General features: G+C 36.1%; 1 protein-coding gene and 1 long non-coding RNA gene across 6 annotated transcripts in view; one reads left to right on the forward strand and one right to left on the reverse strand.

Moving 5' to 3' along the window:
• LOC107587456 (uncharacterized) overlaps positions 1 to 524 on the reverse strand; it is a 5,714-nt gene extending 5,190 nt beyond the window's left edge. Inside the window, exon 1 of the long non-coding RNA XR_001609476.1 lies at positions 424 to 524. This is a non-coding gene — a long non-coding RNA (uncharacterized lncRNA). The remainder of the gene's footprint in view (positions 1 to 423) is intronic.
• Positions 1 to 17,131, forward strand: part of LOC107587405 (neurofibromin-like) — a 19,734-nt gene extending 2,603 nt beyond the window's left edge. Inside the window, exons 5-23 of one of the 5 annotated variants that reach the window (XR_001609475.1) lie at positions 1,275 to 1,554; positions 2,483 to 2,697; positions 2,855 to 2,916; positions 3,024 to 3,165; positions 4,156 to 4,257; positions 4,483 to 4,623; positions 4,775 to 4,901; positions 6,647 to 6,778; positions 6,885 to 7,020; positions 7,167 to 7,324; positions 7,425 to 7,547; positions 7,677 to 7,795; positions 8,002 to 8,102; positions 9,129 to 9,271; positions 9,614 to 9,660; positions 11,425 to 11,641; positions 12,097 to 12,240; positions 12,681 to 12,734; positions 14,486 to 14,513. Coding sequence is in view for 4 of the 5 variants with exons in the window: in XM_016275200.1 (XP_016130686.1) it covers positions 1,275 to 1,554; positions 2,483 to 2,697; positions 2,855 to 2,916; positions 3,024 to 3,165; positions 4,156 to 4,257; positions 4,483 to 4,623; positions 4,775 to 4,901; positions 6,647 to 6,778; positions 6,885 to 7,020; positions 7,167 to 7,324; positions 7,425 to 7,547; positions 7,677 to 7,795; positions 8,002 to 8,102; positions 9,129 to 9,271; positions 9,614 to 9,660; positions 11,425 to 11,641; positions 12,097 to 12,174; positions 12,681 to 12,734; positions 14,486 to 14,628 (2,520 nt within the window). In the remaining variant the exon portion in view is untranslated. The other 4 variants (XM_016275200.1, XM_016275210.1, XM_016275227.1 and 1 more) reach the window with 4 other exon arrangements.

A 17,131-nucleotide genomic window follows, 5' to 3' on the forward strand; every position in this document is an offset into this window, starting at 1 on the left:
AAAAAAAGACAAGATGATAGATAGCTAGTCAGACAGACAATGCTATTGCACGATGTACGAAGCACAGATGCTATTGCATTTTTAGTTGTAATGTTTTAATGAGTTTACTTATTTTGCTTTATATATATATATAAAATTATAGGATTATTAAAATATTTTATTTATTTATAAAGTTATCAATTTGTTCATCCCAAGATGATTCAAAATGCCCCGGAACAGCTCGACTTATATTCCATGCATTGTTGTATAATTTCATCCAATTTATCTCAGCTGAAATGTTTAATATCATACAATATTTAGTTATAATATTACTATATTCAATTATTCATTAAACCAATTTTATTTCTTGTTAGCATATCTCTAAATGTCCTTTTAGGTTAATTTCTAGCCCACTAACACTCTTTTAAACAGATTTCGACTTACCGCTTAAAGTGTTTCTGGCTCTTGTCTTCCTGAATCATTCCTCTTGTGATCTTATCCAGGCTGACTAGCTCTTCTACCCAACATCTATTATCCTAAGTGTTGTGCACAAATGCCCAATTTGTATGTGTGCACACAGACAGACAATAGTTAGCCAGTGGGGCAGTCGCTTCTATTATATGGGCAACTGTTAGTCATTACGCTCAATGGACGTCATTGTCAGACACTTGGGCAGAGGGAGAGCCACATTTGCGAATTGGATAACTTAAGCACCTCGGTCTTTATGATTCTTGATTGACGCAGTTACCATAACTAGATATATACTAGATATTTTTCAGTAGTTGAAGATACTTTGTTGTTTTCCCAAATGCTCAGCTATGCTGAAAAGCTAAATATTGTTTGGTTAACATGTGCCAGCCACTGCTGATGTCACAGCGGGCAGCACAAGGACAGGCTTTGTCCAGTTGTTGCGTCTGCTTTTCTAAGACTCGTATAGCAGCTGGACTCTGAGGTTAAATGAGGGACCAAGTATAATCTTATTGAGAGAGCAAATGATGTTTAGGTGCATGTCACAGAGTGAAAAAAGGGACACTGTCTATATTTGTTCTAGTTTATTTCTAGTATTTCTTGTTCTAGTACTATTTTGTTTCTAATTTGTGGAAATGATAAATTATGCTTTTTGTGGAGTCCAGTCATTGCTTTGCTAATTTTGAAAGCTTAAAATTGTTAAACTGCCTTAGTGATATTGTTCAATTTAGCACTCCGACTCTTTAGTTTTCATCAGGGACTAATTAAAGTAAAATAAAGCCCATATTTGTAATGTAACTACAAATTTCTTTATTCATTTCTCTCAGGTGATTGGCCGGATGTGTAAGATCATCGATAAGACGTGCCTGTCCCCCACCCCCACCCTTGAGCAGCACCTGATGTGGGACGACATCGCCATCCTGGCCCGTTACATGCTCATGCTCTCCTTCAACAACTCTCTGGATGTGGCCGCTCATCTGCCTTACCTGTTCCATGTCGTCACTCTGCTGGTGGCCACCGGCCCGCTGTCACTCCGAGCGTCAACACATGGCCTCGTTATCAACATCATACACTCGCTCTGCACCTGCTCACAGCTCAACTTCAGCGGTGAGAAATAACTCGCAGAAAGTGAGGGTTTTAAAGGAATAGTTGACCAAAACATTAACATTTGGTCATCCAAGATGTAAATGAATTTGTTTCTTCATCAGAACAGATCATTCTGTTTATTTAGCATTACATCACTTGCTCACCATAGGCCAGTGAATGGGTGCCGTCAGAATAAGAGTCCAAACAGCTGATAAATACATCCATAAGTAATCCACATGACTCCAGTCTCTAATTTATGTTGTGTGAAGGGAAAAGCTGCTTGTTTGTAACAAATTCATCAAGATATTTTTAACGTCAAACCGTTGTTTCTGGCTAAAATACAAGTCCTCTATTCATATATTGCTTTTGTAAATATTTGTTAAATATTGTTATCTCCAAATAAAAATAAGAATTTAGAAATGTTTTAACAAGTGTATAAGGAATGATCACAGTCTCAGTTCATGTTTTTTTTAAACTCATGCTTAAGTACTACTTATGCCAAATATAATTCAATTACATGATATCAAAGTTACACCTAAGATATACCTGAATTTTTAACCATTTAAAACCTGAATAATGACAAAAAAATAAATAAATGGAAAAACATTTTTGTGCATAATATCTACATAAAAATCTGTACTTGTTAAAATGTTTTTGGTAACTTAAATAGAATAAAATAATAATAAAAAAATTACTTTAAAAACTTTGAATAGAGTAATGATACTGAATCTTTTTTTTTGCGATTTGACAGACTTAATGTAAAAAGGGGTATTTTTGTGCCAACATTTCGAGTTTGAATAAATATGCCTTGCATGTATGTGCTACATGGCAATGTACTCCTTAAATTGTTATGCAGCAGTTCTGATTTATTGTTTGCTAGACATTAGGTTGTTTTAACGTTAGATGATCTGTCTGATTTTTTTTGCTGTTCTGGTTTTTGCCTTTGCAGAGGAGACTAAACAGGTGCTGCGTCTGAGTCTGACTGAGTTCTCCCTGCCCAAGTTCTACCTGCTGTTCGGCATCAGTAAGGTCAAATCTGCGGCGGTCATCGCCTTCCGCTCCAGCTACAGAGACCGCTCGTTCTCCCCTGGCTCCTATGAGAGAGAGACCTTTGCTCTTTCTTCCCTGGAAACAGTTACAGAGGCTCTTTTGGAGATTATGGAGGTTAGTTACTGCTGCTGTCATTTAAAAGTATTTGTCATCTTTTTATGTATCTCCAGCACTGTGCTGATCTTTTTAAAGAATTTATGAGTTCCATAACTACTTATTTTCCCAAGCTTTTTATGTATATGTTATTTAACCAATTATTGTTTTTCCCTAGGCCTGTATGAGGGACATTCCTGGATGCAAATGGTTGGATCAGTGGACCGAATTGGCACAAAAGTGTGTTGAAAACTACATTTGACAAGAGTTTTTGTGAAGCAGTTACAACTGAAAATCACAGTACAATCACATTTAAGTAGCTAATTGTATTTTCTTTTCTTGGATAGGTTTGCATTCCAATATAACCCATCTCTTCAGCCACGGGCGCTTGTGGTGTTTGGCTGCATCAGTAAACGTGTGACTCATGGACAGCTCAAACAGATCATTCGTATTCTCAGTAAAGCCAGTCCTCTGCTCAGCATTGATCGGGTTAGCTCTGTCTGTTTTTCCTCATTTTAGATTTGATCGTAATTGGCTCGAATCGTTTGTTTTTGGTGCATTTATGTAATGTGGTCTTCTCTGATGTTTACTTTTTGATAAAATTCATTGAACACCATAGCTGTGCACCATTTAGAACGGAATAAGAATAAGACAATTACATTTTTTTAAATTTGATTTGAGGTTGTCAGGATGCGGAATTCTTATTTAAATTAATTGAGGTCGAATTTTTAATGAACTATTGCCCATATTGCCCATTGGGGGTATGTCCGCACACATTAAAATATTATTATTAATCAATGTTTAAAATGCCACCTATGAAAATTAGCATGCAGTTTATGTATATTTATTTATATTTAATAAATTAGGTCACATTGAGTTGCATATTAAAATAAATTACAAATTAAAAACAGTAATCTTTAAATAATATCTGTTAGTGTTAAATAGTATTTCACAATATTACTGTTTTGTCGTATTTTTGATCAACCTTGGTGAGACTTATTTCAAAAACTAAAAAAAAGAACAACCCCAGCTTTTAAATGGTATTTTATGTAGTGTATTATGTAGTCAATAAATTAAGATTTTTATTTTTATAAAAACATTCAGTTTGGACAACTTCAAATCTATTTTGATAACTGTGGAAATGTATACAGTATTGAGCAAAGTTTAGAGAAATGCATTTATTATCAGTTACTGGGAAATTTACATAAGACTAAATGAATAGATGTAATTAGCCATGGTTTGTCACAACATGTCAAACTGCTTGGACTAATGACATTTCTCTGTTGTCATTTACTGTTGTTGAATTTCCTCTTGTGACTGTATTTTATCTGGAAATGGTGAATATTTGGGTTGTATGAAGAGTGTTTGTGATTCAGAATGCAGTGCAGTGCTAGTCTAACTGCTGTAGTGTCATTCGCTCTGACTGTTTGCTGGCGTCATGCTCTGCCGCTTTGTCTGATTAATGCTGTTCCTGCACAGGGGCTGGAGAGCTGCTTAAAGGGGCCGGATAATTACAACAGCCAGGTTCTCATTGAGGCCACCGTCATCGCTCTCACAAAACTACAGCCTCTCCTCGATCAGGTGCAGTCATGTTGTATGCTGGATTCAATTATGAAAACATCAGCAGTTATTACCTCTGATGTAACACGACAATAAAATTTTTTCCATTTGCTTCTCTCTGTGTATACATGGATGAGTGTTTAGGGAAACTAGTTTGAAAATATCTTTGCAATTCAGTTTGGTGGTGCAGAAATGACACACTTGACATATTAATAGTTTTGTGTGTACGTGTCTAATGATCTGCAGGACTCTCCCATGCATAAAGCTCTGTTCTGGGTGGCTGTGGCTGTACTTCAGTTGGATGAAGTGAATCTGTATTCTGCCGGAACCGCCCTACTGGAGCAGAACCTGCACACACTGGACAGCCTCTGGGTGTTTAATGATAAGGTGCCCAACTGAAATCCACATTTAGACAACCACAGACTCAAAACTTTTTTTGATACTCTTGATATTATTATTATTATTATTAGTGATAGATAAAATATCAAGGTGGTAGAATATAAAACTCTAAGCAGTTAACATTTCCACCCCTTTATAGAGTCCTGAGGAGGTCTTCATGGAGATCAGGAAGCCTCTGGAATGGCATTGTAAACAAATGGACCATTTTGTGGGACTAAACTTTGCCTCCAACTTCAACTTTGCATTAGTAGGGCACTTGCTCAAAGGTAATGATTCAAAAATCAGTGGATCACACTGTAGTAGGGATGTTCATTGTTACCGGTTAACCGACCGTAAGAATTTTGACCGATTAATACAATCAGTTAAACAGTTTGAAAAGTAATTTAATTATTTATTTTTTCAGTAATTCATCAAAATATTTAAAAAGGTTTGCTGCATGGTTAAAATACGCTACGTGTATTAAAAAATGTGTTTTATAGGGGGAAAAAACATAAGTCGCATTTTATTATTTCATTCAGAAATAGGCCTAATGATGCCGATGCGAAATGTTTAGAAACATTATAATAAACACTGTAAACATAGCTAGGCTATTTTAGTTCCCCTCACTCCACAACAAATCCTTTCAATTAACAGTATTTAGAAAAGAACAAGAATAAAAAAAATAAGAAGCTATAGCAAAACGACAAGCCAAAACGAATTCATTTAGGCTAAAACAAAACTGAAACCAACGTTGGGTCTCTCATTCCAAACAAAATCAGATGTTTCCGTATTCGCGATGTATTTGAATGGCAAATTATTATTTATTATGTACTTCACTCGCGTTCCAATATCCACGTAAAACAAAATATTTTGCATAACATCACGGCGGTACTGTGATGACGCTTAACGGCACAGATATTTCGACATATTTTTTACATATATTTTTGACTGACTGTATTTTATTATGATAACGAACTGGCTGCATTGTCAAGGTAGCAATGCTTAACTGTGTGCACGCATGCGGCACCGGTGCAATCACTTGACTTTTTTCCTTCTAACAGTGGAAGCAACTACTCCTTTTAGTCCTAAAGATAATCGGAATTGTAAAAGTGTTGCCTTTATTTGGGTACATTCACAATAAAAACAAATCTTTGTGCTTTTGTAAAATAAGCGTAAAGAAAAATAGGATGCCGCTTTCTGCCGTCTGTTTCCTTTCGCGCAGCAAAAAATTAACCGAAACTCTGCATACTAGGCTACTTGTTGCACAGCTTCATTGTTTTTCTCCGCTGGCAGAAGCGCTGCAGGTGCGTGATGTGATATGATGACCATGTTAATCCACATGTTCTGTTGTTTGCTGCTTTTTGTGCATGTAAAATTAATCCCTGGGAAACAAATGTTAGTATTTTTTAACAGGTCACAGACACTTATCCTTTCTAATTTAATTCAATTCTAATTTAAAATAATCTTGTCGGTTAATGGTTAACAATCGGTTAACGAGTATCGGTTGTCGGTTAGGAAAAATAACCGAAATGAACATCCCTACACAAAATCAGGGTCAACATGCATTTATTTTAATTTGACTTATAACCAATGTCTGGTTTAAAAATAATCTATTTAAAAATAATAATTACTGTTATTATTATTATTATTATAAATTGGGTTTAACATGCCATTTAAAAAAAATTTTTTATGTAATTTTATTTAATTTTCCATTTTTATTTCACAATATTTCCAAAGGGTTCATAAATTAAGGGGTTGAAAAGGGTTGAATATTAAAATTAACTAAATGATGATGATGATTATTATCTATGTTGAACCTGATTTATTATTATTATAATTGATTTATTTATTTTTTACTTTTTTTAAATTTATTCATTCTTCTAGGTTGTTGAATTTATGCATTACTGTTGTATAAACAGACCAGTTGATGCATTGAGCAGTTTTAACAGTCGATCACATTGAGCATTTGCAGTTCATCAGTGAAAGGTCTTTCATGTGTCTGGTTCCTCATATTTGTCTTTTCTTCATTTAGGATACAGACATCCCTCTTCCACCACTGTGGCCAGGACAGTCCGTATCCTTCATACGCTCCTGGGCCTGGTGGGAAAACACCGTAGCTGTGACAAGTTTGAGGTGAACACGCAGAGTGTGGCCTATCTGGCAGGTACATTAAAGCCAGCACAACCTTAAGCAAACAATCACAACCTGTTATGAAGTAGATATGCGTCTTAATTCAGATGGAAACATCTAAAGTGTATGTTTGTGTATAGCTTTGCTCACAGTGTCAGAGGAGGTGAGGAGCCGCTGCAGCCTAAAGCATAGGAAGTCATTACTGCTCTCAGAAGTTACCATGGAAAACTTTCCCATGGACACGTACTCCGTGTACGACACTGAACCTGGATGCAGGTGAGAATTTTTCATCAAACAGGTTTGAATTTTCTGTTTTTCGTTCTCCTATTTACTTGTTTTTCCAACCACACTATATTGATATATTTTTTAATTGCTTTTTTTTTGTTGTTGCTTGTTGATTTTCACACTCTCTTATGTGTCAGGCTACTGCGTGAAAACCAGCCCTGGGCTTCTCCGAAAGTGTCAGAGCGCAGTCTTGCACCTCCGTACTCTGCAATGGGGCAGACCAGCCTTCGCCCACGCAAATCCATGAGCGTAGACATGGGCCAGCCGTCACAGGCCAATGCGAAGAAACTTCTGGGTATTAGCGGTCTGATGACTTTGTTCTTTCTAAGAGGCCCTTAAACATGCTGTAGCTTTATTTCAGCTTCATACTTAAGTGCTTTTATTTTTTATTCTAGGCACTAGAAAGAGTTTTGATCATCTGATTTCGGACTCAAAAGCCCCGAAGAGACCAGACATGGAGTCAGGCATCACCACACCTCCAAAGATGAGACGAGTTTCTGAAAATGACTATGAGATAGGTGAGTTTTTTTCACAATTATGAATTAAATGTGTTATGCTACAGGCCAGTGCTAATCTATATGCAGTAAATGTTAATTGGGCTTTGAAATGAGAGAGGTTGAATTGCCAACACCTCTTCTTTATTCCAGAAACTCAGCGAATAGCCAACTCCCATTTACGCAAAGTTTCTGTGTCTGAGTCCAATGTCCTCCTAGACGAGAATGTTCTCACAGACCCGAAGATCCAGACGCTGCTCCTTACTATACTGGTGTGTGCTCCATACTACTTTTCATTGCACTTGTGCTTTAAATCCTTCTACAGGTGGAATTGTCTTTGTATATTAAATGTTTTTTCTTTGCTGTTGCCTTATGTATAGCACAAGAAAGTTAAATGAAGATCTTTTTCTTTCTCCATTTATGATGGTTTTTATATTATATTTACCATTGTATAGTGAAGTATTGTTTTTAATTGCAGGCAACACTGGTGAAATACACTACGGATGAGTTTCATCAGCGGATCCTGTACGAGTATTTGGCTGAGGCCAGTGTGGTGTTCCCCAAGGTCTTTCCAGTAGTGTGAGTGTCTGCCGTATTACATACCAACACATCACTCTGAGTCATTCAAGATCCATTAGTCTCCTAATATTTCCCATGCTAAAAATATTTCATGAGTTTCAGGGATTTCTGTCCATCCACTGAAAGTTTGTTCACCCAAAACTCAACTCTCATGCTTCAAAAGGTTTTTTTTGTTTTTTTTCCCCAAAACATTTGCAACAAGTTTAATCCAAGTCTTCTGAAGAGACATGATCACTTTATATAATGAGCAGAATGTTTAGTTTTTTTCCACATATAAACATTCATCAGCAAACATTGACAATCATTGGTTCTCATGTCAAGCAAGCATGCTTGAGTTTCTGTGGCCAAATTTGAATGCTGTAAAAGCCCCAAAAAACATATAAAGCTGCTTAATATTTAGTTAGAAACCATTTTTTAGGATTATTTAATGAATAACCAGTTCAAAACAACAGCATTTGAAGTTTAGAGATATTTTGCGAAAATATAAAGTACTTTACTGTGACTTTTGATTAATTGAATGCATCCTTGTTGAATAAAACTCTTAATTTCTTATAACAATCTTACTGAGCCCAAACATTTGAACTGTAATGTATGTTTGTGTGTAATTGAAGTATCTTTTTGCATACACTAGATATGGAAACAATGTCATGACACTGTAATTATTAGTTCCTGAGAGTAATTTTTGATTTAAAAGTGTCTTTACTGTAATGTACAGCTACAGTTTCATGCTACTCCCAAGTCACTGTTCATCATAATGATGCATACCTATGAGTGTGTTTGGCATGAGTAATACATATAAAGCCACATATTCAAATAATAATCCACTAGCCAGTTGAGTTCCATGAAAAAAAATGTGAAGAATGTGAGAAGAGTGTGTTATTGTTTTGTACTACACCTACATGACAACAAGATAATTTACACGAATTAGCTTTCGCAATATGCATGAAAATGATCCGGTCTGTTGTATATGATTTTGGCCCTGTAGTTTGACATTCATTTTGCCTGTGTCATTTTTATCCATTACAGCCACAACCTGCTGGACTCCAAATTAAGCACCGTCCTTTCCATGTGCCAGGACCCCAACCTCCTGAACCCCGTCCATGGCATCATTCAGAATGTGGTTTATCATGAGGAGTCTCCTCCCCAATACCAGCCGTCCTGCTTGCAGAGTAAATCCAATCTCTCCAGTCATTCTCAACATTTACATTTCTTGGCAGATGCTTTCTTAATTGTCTAAAAGCAAGTTTTTAAAGTAGCGCTGTCAACTTATCATATTAATTTAGTGCTATTAATTTGTATTTTTTTTAATTAAAAAATGCAAATATTGATAGACTGTTAGTTATTATTAAGTAGATTTTGCATGTAATTGCAATTTTTAATCGATTAACAACACTAGTTTAGAGGGGGGGGTTTTGTACGTCTTGTTTAGAGTTCTGATGTCTGACTGATTCGCTTTTTTCTTTTGATTCTTCTTTTCTGTCTCTGCTGTCACCTCTCTCTTTGTCTCACAGGTTTTGGTTTCAACGGTCTTTGGAGGTTTGCCGGGCCCTTCTCTAAGGTATGATTAACTGCTCCCATAAACACTTTTCATTTTCCAACAGAGCGCAGTGAAGAAATTGTGTGCTGCAGTCTCTGCAGCTTTCTAGATTTATTGACCAAAACGGCTTCCCCAAACATCTCCCGCACCCATCCTGTGTCTGTGCCCTCTTACCCTCCCACAGTTCTGCTGTGGTTTAAAAAGGTGTAAATGACAGGGATGTATTGCTTATGTATCCCTTGCTGAAAGAACTGTTTTCCTTCTTTCATGGCTCAGCAATAATGATCCGTTTCATCCTGCCTTGTCAGACCAGTAATTCAGGTTTTTACTTGCCCTGCCAATATTTTCATTGTTATAATGTTTATATTAATTGATTTTTTAAATTGCTATTTAATTACCTTTATTTTGCTTGTTTTTTTAAACACATTTTTATGTGCTGGAAATATATATATATAATTTGTATTTTATTTTATTTTTTATTAAATATTTTCTTCACAATAAAGTCCCCCCACCCCGTTAGCGTTTATATATATATATACAGGGTGTCCGTGGGTCCTTAAGTCTTAAAAAGTCTAATAAAATGCCTTAAAAGTCTTAATGTCTTAAATTCAGATTCAATAGGTTAAATATTTTTGGTCACATTACCGCTAAAATATCTTTTTCAGTCTTACGGACCTAATGACTGTTTACAATCATTGGACAGACCAAAGATTTTAGATTACTGCGTCATCAGACAGAATTGCAGTAGTGGAATACAGGTTGAACTACCTTCTTTGTTTATATAATGTTCTCAATAATAATAATAATAATAATAATAATATAGGTCGAGCTACAGCTAGCTGACCAGCCTTCTAGTTAGTTAAAATTTAATTACATTTTTTTTACTTACCCGACCGGACAAATAGCCTGACTAAAATTGAAGTGACAAAAAATAACCAGCGAAGCATCGAGACGCGATAATGATTCTTCTGATTTTATTACATTCAGAGTAAACAGTGATTGATAATGGATAGTGTCGGCTATTTCTGGTATCAAGGTCGCACTGTTGAGGCTCGCGCTGCCTGTCTCTTTGTGAGAGACTTCAAAACAAATGAGCGTAACAGCACACAGAAAGAAACTCAGAAGAGAAACACTGAGGTAAAAATTCTAAATGTTTAGTTTATTCATAACATGATATAGTTAAGTAACACCTTGACAAAGGAGCTATTTTCCTGAATATTTTCACGATTGCAAATGTCACATTGATTTTATTTCAATAAACAAGTAAAGTAGTCTGGTAGTTATTAAGTTACTTACATTTTAGACACAATATTTACTGTTTTTGTTCTATTTCTACAACGAAAATAGTTCCAAACAAAGATCACAGCAGATTAAACATTCTCCAAGCAACACTCAGCAGTGTTTTGTTACGGAATGATTCAGCGTTTTGAACTAATCGGTTGAATGACTCACTCATTAAGTGACTTACCGCCACCTACTGGTGGTTTAGTATGTTTAAAAGTATGCAACCCCCCCCCCCCATTATTTATTGCTGTTGTAAATTATTTAATCTGACTGGTAACAGCCCTATTATGTATATTGAATGCATTACTGAACAACCACAGCAAATCCTAAATATCTAGGTTATTCCAGTCATTAAATGTTGTCACTGTTGCGATTGCTCATACTCAAGGTTAGAGTAATCAAACTTACACTCATAATGACGAAATGGGTGAATAATATCCCTCAGATTGTGTAAATAAAGCTAAATCATTAAGTCACTCCTGCTTTTACTCTCTCCAACAGCAAACCCAAATTCCAGACTATGCCGAGCTTGTGGTTAAGTTCCTAGATGCTTTGATTGACACTTACCTTCCTGGTATCGAAGAAGAAGGAGGGGAGGAATCACTGCGCACCCCCACCTCTCCATATCCGCCCACCGTCCAGAGCCAGCTCAGCATCACGGCCAACCTCAACCTGTCCAACTCCATGACATCTCTCGCCACCTCACAGCACTCACCAGGTCAGTGCTCACTTCCTGCATCATTACACACAAACACACATAGGCGCAAATTAGTCCGTAGTCGCTCACTTAACTTCACACTTCACATTCTTCCCGAGCTACTCACACCTGCTCACGTAAATGCGATTACGTGAGTCACGATAACGCTAACACATGTGCTGTCATTGCGACATACCCTAGCAATAAAAAAATAACACAGTAACAGCTCTGTTTGGAAACGCGCTGCTTTTGCGGTTTTCAGTGCTTTTGTCTACTTTCACATCTCGAGACCTCTAAAAGTGTCGCCAGTTTACAGTTTGTCGGGCTTCGCTAGACGTGCAAGATTTAGAGTAGACCATCGTACAGGGCTTTGACAGTGGTTGTGTGTGCATTTGACACCTTTGCTTTGCGTTTGTATCTTCATTAACCTCACTGCATTCTGTCTCCTTTTTATTGGGAATGTGCTGTCGGTTCAGAGGGCCCTATAGTTTATAGACGGTCCCCAACTCTCTCCCATCCACGAACCACAGAGGAGGTGCCACCGAAAACAGCTGGTACAAACCTAAACTATAGAGCTGTGTTGGGCAATTAATGTCCAGTTCTATAGTTTGCGAACTGTGGTAACTTATTTAAGTGCCTATTTCTTGTCTTTCCTTTTTTTTTCAGTGGTGGCAGTGTGATACTATTCAGTTTAAATTGGCCATTAAAGGGTGTATTTTCATAACAGAGGTATTTTTATATACGTGTATATGTAACAGACGTCATTAGATGATCCAGCAAGCACTTGAGTGAATGTCTAAATCACATTCCTTCTAATTTCTCCTTTTGATATGGATTTAATCTGCATTTTGAGCTAATATCAGCTACTGCTTAGCTTCACTGTTCAGCAGAACTCTGCTTTTGTTGGTCATTTAGAGTAAAACGCACAAAGTTAGATATATTTGTAAGCTGCCATTTTTATTTTGATTTCCTGTTTCTTCCATTCATCTGTCCTTCCTGTCCTCTTTTGAGTTGTGAATGTGTCACTCATGTCTTTTTTTTCTACTCTCTCTGTGTGAAGCCTGTCTGCCTTGCTCTAAGTCGGCTGTATTCCCACCTCACCTCGTCCTCCCAGGTACTCATCATCGACCTCTGTTGTGTGAAAATAGCAGTTGTTGCCATTCGCATTGTGTTTGTATTGTAAATCTGCTGCTGGAGTCAGTAGTAGATGCTACTGTCGGAACAAAGCAAGAGGGGCTGCTTTAACAGGAAGTGTGTAGAGAGATCACAAGGGCCTGATATTAAGCGCAAATGAGGAGGACGGAACATTTGCAGTTTTAAAAGCATTCTGAAAGGCTTTTAACACTTGAAATTGTTAGGCCATTGTCATTTTTAACCCTTGGTTAATTTAAGTCGTAATGTCTAAAAAAGTATACTGTATATAAATATACAGTAGTCTACATTTAAAGTTGATCAAAAAAGTTCATCAAAGTTGTCCTAAGACAAGAATGCATTTTGGCTTTAGGTTTTAGGATGGTTTTGATCCACTTCAAATGTTGACTAGTGTATATGAATTCTGTTACTTGCCTAAAAAAAATTCAATTATAAAAAAAAAATGTATCTTAAAATATAAACATTATTTATTATATATAATTTCTATTTTGTTTTTGATAAAAATCAATTATGCAATTAATCTCTTATTTAATTGTGTTTATTAATTTTATTTTATATATTATATGTTAAATATTTTATAAATTATATGCAATTTTTTTTCTTTAGTTTAATATAGATAGGATTATGTTGTTTTGTTTAAATATTTTTTTTCTTAATTTACCCCCTGGTTTCACAGACAAGGCTTAAGCCTAATCCTAGACTAAAATTTAAGTCTGAGCTGTTTCAACTGAAAGAAACTTGCACTGACTGATCTTAAAATATATCAGTGTCTTTGTTTTGTCTCAAGATGCACACCAGTAATGTTTTTTTCTAAGTACGTTTATAAAAATTACTTAAATGTTCTAATTGAACTATGGCCTAATCCTGGTTTAGGCTGAGCCCTGTCTGTGAAACCGGGCCTATATCCTCTTCGTCCCATGAGAGACATAAGGCACTGTTTATATATTATAAAATTTAAAATGTGTATTATTGTTATATAAATAAATAATGTAAATAAATTAGTTAAATTAATTAATTTATTAACAAAAGTTACATAAATTCATTTGTAATTAATACATATATGTAATTTTTTTTAAATATTTTTAATTTTATATTTAAATTGATGCATACTAAGGCAGGTTATGTTTGGCTGTCTGTTGCTAAATAACTTGATATTTTATTACAGGACCACATTGTTTCTTTGCACCACAGTTTGGCTTTAGCACCCAGCTAAATGCATCATAACCCAAAGTTTAAAGCAGTGTGGCCTTAAAAAAAAAAAGTGTGAAATCTTATAAAAGACATTAACCCAGTATTAAACAGAGTGTGAAAAGCCTTTTATAGTTTACAGTTTGTAAATTTGAATCTGTGAGAACAGTAATGCTGATATATAATATATCTAATAATTTACACAAGAACAACAGGCACATTTTAAAAGCACACTTATGTCTCATATCATGAATGCTCACAGGATCCCTGCATGAGACTTTCTCCTCTGTGTGATAATGTAGTGCACTGAGACACCTGCTGTTCAATATGTGTACTTACAGTTAGACTCCATGTCAAAGCATACATCTGTGAAACCTGACCAAATGCTTGAGTTGATGTTTTACATTTGATAAATGTAAATTAAGATTAAACAATTATTGTGAAGGTAATTGATTCGATTTAAGGTTTTGAGTAAGAAACAGACAACAGTTGCGACTGGTGTTACATTACATCTCTCTCCTGCAGGCATCGACAAGGAGAACGTTGAGATTTCTCCCACCTCGAGTCTCTCCACCAGTGGGCGAGCGCGACACGGGTCAGCCAGCCAGGTGCAGAAGCAGCGTAGTGCAGGCAGCTTCAAACGGCCAAGCATCAAAAAGATCGTCTGAGAAGATTTAAAGCATTTCTCTCTACTCCGCGGCCATCGTTCTTCTCCACGAATCCTTTTTGCTTTCCGTTGTCCAGTTAACAAGGTTCCTGCATTGAAGAACCGCTTAAGTGTTTGTTTTTTTAATACCAGTTGAAGCTTGCCACACACTTGCCTAAATGAACTACTTCAGGAGAATGCACTGAACTCTTATGTGTTGCACTCAACATCGAAAATGTCTTGGGACCGACCACATTGAAATGCTAAATCTGTCCATCTGAGGCGTCCACTCTTCGTTTTGCACAAACTTGAGATTATGTCCTCATTGATGTCTGAAAGAAACACAAGAATGAGAAACTGATCTGATCAACCACTACAGCAAACAGATGACCAACCGTGTGGAGACTCGCAGGCTCATTATCCTGGCCTGGCATCCGGCCTTTTTCCATTTTGTCCCGGACCCAATGCGGGATGGACAAGGGGCCTGTCCTGTCCTGATATCCACAGGCTTGAAATCTGGATGGCAATCCAAGATTATATGTGTACTATACTATTGACGATAATAACGATCACATGTTTTGGGTTCTTATTTTATCCATTGTGTGCCTTTGTCAGGGTTTTCAGCTGTGTATAGTTTGTAAAGTAGGCAAGACCTTGCTAAGGAAGGGAATACAGGTACTAATTATGAAAATGTGTTGCGGCTTTAACATTTACCATATAGTCCATACGTCGCTACGATTTAAACTGTACCATGTGACCATCAACTACGAGAATATCATATTGCAGCATCTAAATATTTATTCTGTAGATAATGTTTTTGGAGATCACATGAAGGTTTGCTTTGCGATCGGTCGTAAAAAAACAATTCTAGAAGAGCAGCGGATGAGTATGTATTTTTGTTTCCCCAAATTGCACAAATCAAACACGACAAATTGGCATTAATATTCATGTTTTAGCATTGTCTCACTGTGGTGCAATATGTTTTTTTATTTGTTTCGTTGAACACTATGCGTGTATACAAATTGCACATGATTTAAGTGTGTGATCAGGAAATATCCATGCACACTTTTACCTTCCCCTGTTCCCGTCTCACTAACGGCTCACGTACGGCACAGGAATCCCAATCCCACCACAAGCTGACGTAGTAACATTGCACCAAAGACTAGTTTGCAATATTGTGAGGGGAAACTGTTGTGAACTCCATTTTGTATATTTTTATGTCTGTCTCGTCTATGTTGTATGCCTTAGAGAATTATTTTCTTCCATACAGTTCTCACTAGCTTTGTAACCATGTTTTTGGCGTTTAATTTAATCGTTTTCCCACTCGTCGCCTAACCAGTGAATTGCAAAATTAAACACAATTGTGCCATTTAAGTTGGAATTAACATGCCATTTGCAGGGCTTCACGGTGTATTTAACATACAATGGCCATCAAAATTGAAGTGGCCGATTTTTGTGTGCAATATGTTTTCTGCATTACTTTTCTGTCATTATTATGCCAATCTGCAAATCTACAAGGAGGACACGGTAGTGTGCCTAGTAACAGACTCAAGTACATTGTCTCTTTGAAATGCTTATTAAAGGGAAACTTGTATTACTAAAGAAAAGGGTACCTGCCAAATGTTTGAGGACGGAATATTTATGCATAATTTTAATTTTATGTTTCTGAAAGGATTGCATTGAAATACTAGATGTTTCACACTTAAAATTGGGACCAAATCAATGTCATTTTTCCATTTCTTTTGTAGATTTATTTTACATTTTCGTATGTTTTACAACGTACTACACTGCAGGTCCAAAAATGTACGTTCATGCTGACTTGTGGTCATTTTAGGGCACTAAGTATTTACAGTGAAATATCATCCCAACAGCAGATTTCAGATCACAGTGATCAAAAATGAAACTTGAAATGTTTATTCCTTCTCTATATGTCGTGATGGCGAATTTCACATCAGTCCATGTCAAATTTACAGTTTTTAAGATAAATTGAAAATATGAAGGAACATAATGACCCAATCGAGTGTTGGAAGTGTAAGATTTGTCTTCTTTTTTTGCGTCCATTACTCTGAATAACCAGAATATAACTCCTTTTTCTTGAATCTTAAATGTTGCATTGCTACTACCAATCTAAAACTGACCTAATCTGATATGTCAAAACTTTAAGACAATAATGAAGGCATAGTCTTGACTGCCATGATGGCGGATAGGACACATGACATGCCCCTAAGCCTTTTAAATTGCTTATGTAATTAAACTCTTATGTTCTCAACATAAACCTGACTAAAAAAGTGGTTTATTTTATATAATTTAAAATGTGTGTTTGTCTGATGCATTGCCACATTTTTAATTGCATTGGTCACCTGTAAATATGTTTGTGTAAAATTGGAAGGTATATAAATACAAGTGTAAATATATGTGATATTGTATTACTTGCTTTTTTGTAAAGCGGTTAGTTGCTGTTCATGTATAACATGGCAATTTAATTATACCAGTGTTCGTAATAAAAGTTTCCCTCAACCCTGTTA

Source organism: Sinocyclocheilus grahami, unplaced genomic scaffold (assembly GCF_001515645.1).
Source record: "Sinocyclocheilus grahami isolate Dianchi unplaced genomic scaffold, SAMN03320097.WGS_v1.1 scaffold6.1, whole genome shotgun sequence".
NCBI classification, from domain to species: domain Eukaryota; kingdom Metazoa; phylum Chordata; class Actinopteri; order Cypriniformes; family Cyprinidae; genus Sinocyclocheilus; species Sinocyclocheilus grahami.